General features: G+C 42.0%; 1 protein-coding gene across 1 annotated transcript in view; it reads left to right on the top strand.

The window, feature by feature from the left end:
• XRRA1 (X-ray radiation resistance associated 1) overlaps positions 1-7490 on the top strand; it is an 81864-nt gene that overhangs the window by 16260 nt on the left and 58114 nt on the right. The window contains exon 2 of the mRNA XM_006875432.1: positions 3932-4116. Within this exon, the coding sequence (XP_006875494.1) occupies positions 3932-4116 (185 nt within the window). The remainder of the gene's footprint in view (positions 1-3931; positions 4117-7490) is intronic.

The raw sequence follows: 7490 nt of genomic DNA, 5'->3' as shown, positions 1-7490 counted from the left end.
GGAGACAAAGAGTCCTCCAAAGGCAGCAGGGGGCGGCATGTAACAGCAAAACAACACCAGCAAAAACAAAAATTAGATAAAGAAAAAAAAACAAAAAAGACTAAAAAGCAGCAACAACAAAAACAAGACTGAATACTGCAGTCTCTAATCACAGAAAAGGGAGAGAAGAAAAAGAAGGAAAAAAAAATCTGTAGCTTAATATGAGTCTGACTTTAATGTCCTCTCTTAAGCTTCCTGCCTTCAAAGCTGCCTGAGAGATTCTAAATTGCCAGTGTTGGTTGTTATGCTACACCTCAGGCTCCAATCCAACCTTCAGGCTGTTTTGCTTTTAAATTCTCTTTCCCTCCCTACAGCCCTCTCCTTCTCTTTCCCGTGTTAAAAAACAGAACAAAAAAGAAACATATAAGAAAAGTTCAGAGCCTGCTCTTGGGCTGAGTATCTGTGCACCTGCGTGGCTGAAGAACCCACCAGCGGTGAGGGTGGGGGGTGGCCACACACTCAGGCTCTCCCTCTAGTCACCAGAATGGAGGTGGGCAAACAGTGGGCACGCCAATTACCAGATACCAAAGAAAAAAGAAAATCAGAACAAAGCAAAACTGACAAAGTATATTGTCCACCTTTGTCCCAAGGTTCCCGCGGCGTTTTCCCATGGTGTTTCTGCTCCCCCTGTTTCGTCTTTCCATTTGGTCTTGCCCAGGATGTCGGCTCCCGGACTCTGAGCCTGGCCCAGCAGATTCAAAAGTACGCGATTTTTTTTAACTTCAGCTCCAAATTCCACAAGCTATAAGCCTTCAAACCTTTAAAATATTCCTATCTCTGTGGTTCCGTGTTTTGGAGCTCTGCCCAGAATCCACTTTGCCTGGTATTCTGTGTTATTGCTGACGGCAAACTTCACTGCACCTCCACCCTAGCCACCATCAAGTCCCGCTTCTCACAAATAAGTGTTCTGGAATGCCCATTCTTTGCAATGTTATCCTTAGTTTGTTATTATCCACACAGTCAAATGCTTCTGTATTGTCAGTAAATCACAAGCAAACATCATTCTTGTATTCTCTGCTTTTAGCCAAGATCCATGTGACATCAGTAATGATCGCCCTAGTTCCATGTTCTCTTTTGAATTCCATTTCAGTTATCTTCAACAAAATTTTACGGTCAACAGTAGGCTATTAGTAGTTAAGTTTGGGGGAATCAAAAGTTATACTCATATATTTGACTCCTTAAGGTTCAGCTTCCCTACCCTCTGTGTTGCTCAGAAGACATCTTTATACAGTAAGGGATGATAAGCACAGTATAGCTAAGGCAAGGAAGATACAGAAAGGCATACAAAAGTTACAGACAACAAAGGTAAATACGTAATATTACCAATGTAATAGCATATCAGCAATAACAAACAACATATAAATATAGCTGTGTATATGTTGTTAAGTGCAGTTGAGTTGGTTCTGATTCATAGAAATTCTGTGTAAAGTTTCAGAGGCTTTACATCTTTGCAGAAGCAGAAGGCCACATCTTCCATAGAATGGCTTGTTGGCTCAAACTACCAACCAGTTAGGGGACAAAGATATGAAAACATTTTAGCCATAACAAAATACCTTGAAATAATAGTCACTGGGTTTGGGGACTTAGGACCATGGTCTCAGGGACTTAACTCAATTGGCATAACATAGTTTACAAAGATAATGTTTTACATCCTACTGTGGTGAGTAGTAACTGGGGTCTTTAAAGCTAGCGAGTGACCACCTAAAGTCTCTCTCCATCCAGAGCAAAGAAGAATGAAGAAACTAAAAGATGAATGGAAACAAATAGTCCAAAGGACCACTCAAACCTCAGCTTCATTAAGACCAGAAGAAATAGATGGTGCCCAGCTACCACTACCAAACTCTCTGAAGGGATCAGAGTCTTGGGTAGAGTGTGAGAAAAATGTGGAACAAAACTCAAAATCATAAAAAAAGAAGTCTTGGCTTACTGGTCAGATAGAGACTGGTAGAACCTCTAAGACTGGTTGTTAGTCAATCTTCAAGTCTTGAACTGAACTCATCCATGTTGTGGGTCAAACTGAAATTTGACAGCCAAGTAATAGACAAGCCTGTAATGTTAACAATCACAATGGAGGGTAGAGTCACTGCCCTGTGAAGATGGCATCAGAGAGCAGGATGAAAAACTTGGGACTTTCACCAAAAGTGGGACAAAGATGAATATGAGAAGCTTGCTGAGAAGAAGCTCATAGAAGAGAGAGAAAAGAAAGATGGAAAACCAGGGCATGTTGTCCTGCAGGAGATTCTGTGGCATAGGAACTACAAGTGGACCTAGAATCCAAGCTTGGAAAGACAATTGTCATTACCAAGACCACTTTGCAGTCTGAGATGGGAATACCTGTGACTCTGTGGTGTAAGACTTCATCACCTTCCTGGATCACATTAATGGAAAGAAACATCAGCAAAACCTGGGCAAGTGTCCATGTGTAGAACATTCCACCCTGGATCAGGTAAAGAAACACTTTGAAGGCAAGAAGAAGATGGAAGAGAAGCAGAAGAATTATGATTTTGAGAAAGGATGAAAGATCTCAGAGAAGAGCGGAAAAAAGGCCAAAGCCTGCCTACAAGAAAGAGAAACAGAGAAGAAAAGGAGGGCTGATGAAGACTTAACATTTGAGGAGGAGGAAATGGAAGCTCTGATGGACTTCTCTAACTTTAGTTCTGCCTAGAAGAGTTCCTTAGGCTTTCTATGGTTGGCCCTTTGCTAGGCCTAATTTTGTATGTGTCGGGTCATTTCTTTTGGAGCACTTGGGGAAAGTCCTTAAAAGTGGCAATGGTGAGGGTTAGAGGGTGAATGTTTGTGGTTTCTCTCTACCTTGGGGCAGGGCACAAAACAACAGAGGTAATACTGTGGCACATTCCTTCAGCCTCAGTATATCCCTGGAGTCACAGCACTTCTATCCATCTGAATTCCCACTTCAGTAGCCTCCCCTTCTGAGGCTGCTTTCCCAAAACTCCCCCTGAATCTTTTCCTCTACATCCACTTAACCCCTATCTGAGCATTCTGTGTGTCTCCTGTCGTGTGCCTTTTCAATTTGGACTCTTGCTCAGCCTGCAGCAGAAGGGTTCTTTGAGTTTTCCCAGTTTCCAGTTCATGTACTTCTGCCTGGGTCAGTGTGTGTGTGTGTGTGTGTGTGTGTGTGTGTGTGTGTGTGTGTGCATGAATCTATCACATAGAGGGGCCTGATGTTCTCAGCTTTCTCAGAGCACGTAACAGGAAATTAAATGGGATGAGTGTTTTGCGTGGTCGGTGTCTGGTTAGTTTTTTAACCTTTGTTGTTCAAATGCACACTGTTTCAGCTTCTCATGTTTGCTTCATTTTATTGAGCTCAGTTTTTGTTTTCCTTATGAACAGGCTCAGCAGGTTCTTAGAAGAACCTATCCGATGTCCCCCCCCCCCAAAAAAAAAGTAGCTATAAGTAACCTCACTATAAGAAAACAAAACAAAACACAACAATAGAGGGGCACACACACTCCTTAGAACAATCAACATATGAGATTAAAAGAGCAGCTTTTGTCCAAGGATGAAGCTTAGAAATCAGGAAGGGATAGGAGAAAGGATGAAAGGAAATGTGGACCATAGGAAGGAAGTGGGATGAGTGGCATTACGTTGTGAAAATTGCCATTTGTGTCACAAACAACACATATATGGATCGTTTAATGGCACACCAGTTTGCTCTGTAAACTTCCACTCAAATCAAAACTGAAAGTCAAAACAATTTAACTAGTGTAAAATAAATAAGTAAGATAGAGTATGTAGAGCTCTCCTCCTCTGCTCTGCCAGCATAGTGTTTGATACAAATCAGGTAATAGGTATTACTGAGAATTACTCTGTACTTGCACTAGTTACAGCTTTAGAGGAGTTTGCCTCCTCACTCTTCTGATCTTCTCAACAGGTCGAGGACACTGGTTAATCTCTCGGAAATCTAATGTCAAGAAGAACTCCAAGGATATGAATGAAGAGCCAGCTGCAGATCAGGAAAGCCAGAAGAAGAGTATTTCAGATGTCCGGGGAAAGAGAGGGTCTCGGCAGGAAAACCAGTCGGCTCTTCCTGGACGCATTCTGGACCGGTCTTTTCTGGTGAGAGTCAATGCACCCTGGAATGGCTGGTAGCAGCAACTGATGACCATCCTAGTGGGGAACGAGGACTTGCCCAGCTCTGCTCTGACACAACCACTTCCAATCCATTCCATGCTCCCACTACTAGAGTCATATTGGTAAATTGTGTACAGCCAGGATGATGAAGGGACCCAGTGCTTTCCTTACAGGTGGAAGGATTGAAAGAGGCCAGTGTGTTACATACCTCTTTCCACCACTAACTTGTGATATATATATTATCATCAGTATTATATTGTCTACATTATGCAGATAAGAAAGCTGAGAGCCTAAGGGGTAATTTGAATTAGCCAAGACCCCATTGCTGTTAAATGGTTGGGCCGAGATTAGAACTCTGGTCTGCTGACTTCAAAGCTATATCAGGTAAAAACTTTTAATTACATTGGGGGCAGGGAGGAGTAGGTTCTGGAGAACAATCTATTGAAAATTTCATGTCAGTTGTTAGTAGGGTGTAGATAGCCCAGCTCTTCTCTGCTCTGTTCTGCTCTGGGGAGATCTCTCCAGAGCAGGTAGGACTGGGGAGGTCTGATCTTCCATAGCTGTTTTCCTTTTCAATGCTGGCTGAAAGCCAGGGGAGGTGATCAGACATTACCCATTACCTGGGGCAGGCTTTATGAGGAGGATGGGGTGGGGTGTCTTAGAGATTGGCCAGGAAATGTCACATTTGCTCTCTGTAATGTCTCAATGGCTTTGCAAAGACGCATTTATAATTTAATATTAATGTGCAGCTGAGGTCTCATGACTCCCTAAGAAGAACTCTCTGACAGTCTGCTTTGTTCCCAGACTCTTTGTATGATTCCAAAGAGATTACTTTCTACATAGATCAAATGTTGAGAGTTTGAGGAGGCAGTTGGTCTCATCTCACTTCAAGTGGGTAGTGTAAGTTTTTGGCAGAATCCTGTGGAATTCCTTTCACTATTACATCCACATCTCATTGAGGGTGAGGAGAAATAAAACAATTTATTATTATTTCACATAAAAACAATCTAGGGGAATTTTTATGCCAAGGTAGGTTAATTTACTGGTTTAATGACATTTTCCAAGGCCCAGGTTTCTTCCTTCTTCCTGCCCTGCCACCCTCAGCATGCCGACTTGTCCTCTTCGGACTCTTGCCTTCATAGTCCTCAATGACTGCAGTGATTTCAGATTTCACATTTAAAGAATAACATCCAGAAGTAGAAAAGAGATTTTCCCTGTCTTGTGTCTGTTTTTAAGGACCTCTGGTATAGCGGTTAGGGACCTTTTGTGCTGCTGTAGATAAGCACTGGACTGCTAACCACAAGGTCAATACTTTAAACCCAACAGCCACTCCTCAGAAACCCTTTACAGGGTAGCTTTGAGTCAGAACCTGGTCAATGGCCCTTAACAAGTCGCACAGTGGGTTAAGAGTTGGACTTCTAACTTCAAAGTCTATAGTTCAAAACCACCAGCCTCTCCATGGAAGAAATGAAGCTATCTGCTTCTGTAAAGATTTACAGTCTTGGAAACCCAAAGGAGTAGCTTTACTTTGTCCTTTAGGGTAGTTGTGAGTCCAGGTTGACTCGATGGCAGTAGAGGGCGGTGGTGGTGTACCTGTTTTTTAAATTTAAAAAATGTTCCCCCAAATTAACCTTCTCCTATTTCCATGTTGTTGTTGTTGTTGTTAAGTGCCGTCGAGTCGATTCCGACCCATAGCGACCCTGTACAGGGTTTCCGAGGGTGTAAATCTTTATGAGAGTAGAAGCCTCATCTTTCTCCCGCGGAGCGGCTGGTAGTTTCAAACCGCTGACCTTAAGGTTCGCAGCCCGATTCATAACCATTACGCCTATTTCCATAGCCATGTATAATTGGCCAGACTTATATCCCATATCCAAACAGTCATTGGTAGAGGGAATAAGTCCTCCATGATTGGCTTAGACAAGTCAAGCAAAACTTATCCCTTGGAACTGGAGCTAAGCTTTCTAGAAGGACATAGCTACTCAGAAAAATGTAAATAAAATTGGGCTATTTAACAAGGAAGGTAATTAACAATGTATGGTACTGGTCTTTCCCCTTCCTCTCTTGTGTTCTTGTCCTTTCTATGTGTAGAAAACAGTAATTTTTACAAGACACAGTCTGATGACATTGGGTTTCTAATGGCTGTGGGATAAAATCCACGTTCCTTTACAGAACCAACATGAACTCACAAGTAATTATTGCCTTGCTAGCCTTCTGTTTTTCATCTTCCGAAAAGCACATTGCTTTTTCTTGCCTCAGTAGCCTGAGATACCTTCACAGCCTCTGTTGCCCATTTTCATAGGACCAACTCCTACTCATCTATTAGGTTCAACTGAACTATTACTGCCTTAAGTAAATATTTCCTCATTTCAAGGCTGAGGTTGGATCTCCTATTTTTGTCTCCCATAGCATCTTGAATTTCTCTTCTGGAGTCTGTGTTACATTTATAAGTATTGCTTAATACATGACTTCCAGTGAAATAATATGAATGCTTAGGATGTTCCTGTTGCTTCTGCATTATCTTCCCAATATCTACTTTAGTTCCTAAACATGATAGCTACCATAATTCAATAAGTGACAGAGAAGGGGATGAGTTTTAAGTAAACAGAAATGTTGTTGTTGTTAGGTGCCATCGAGTTGGTACCAGCTCATAGTGACCTTATAAATAGCAGAATGAAACACTGCCCAATCCTGGGCCAACCTCACTATTGTTGTCACACTTGAGCCCATTGATGCTGCCACTTTGCCAGTCCATCTCACTGGGGGTCTTCCTCTTTTTCTCTGACCCACCACCCTACCAAACATGATATCCTTCTCTAGCAACTGGTCCCTCCTGACAATATTTCTGAAGTATGAGAGACAATGTTTGGCCATCCTGACCTCCAAGGAGCACTTTGGCTGCACTTCTGCCAACACAGATCTGTTGGTTCTTTTGGCAGCCCATGGCACTTTCAATATTCTCTTCCACCACAACTCAAAAGCATCAATTCTTCTATGGTCTTCCTTCTTCACTGTCCAGATTTCACATGCATATGAGGTTATTGAAAATACCATGGCTTGGGTCAGGTGCACCCTTAGTCCTCAAGCTTACATCTTTGCTCTTCAACACTTTAAAAAGGTCTTATGTAGCAGATTTGCCTAATGCAATACATTGTTTGATTTCTTGACTGCTGATTCCGTGAGTGTTGATAGTTTTGATCCAAGAAGAATGAAGTCCTTGACAACTTCAATCTTTTCTCCATTGATAAGAATGTTGTTTATTGGGCCAGTGGTGAGGATTTTTGTTTTCTTTACATTGAGATGTAATCCATACTGAAGGCTGTGCTCTTTGATCTTCATCAGTAAATATTTTAAGTCTTCTT

The sequence above is a fragment of the Chrysochloris asiatica genome, unplaced genomic scaffold (assembly GCF_000296735.1).
Source record: "Chrysochloris asiatica unplaced genomic scaffold, ChrAsi1.0 scaffold00326, whole genome shotgun sequence".
NCBI lineage: Eukaryota > Metazoa > Chordata > Mammalia > Afrosoricida > Chrysochloridae > Chrysochloris > Chrysochloris asiatica.
This window is presented reverse-complemented; position numbering and strand designations above follow the sequence as displayed.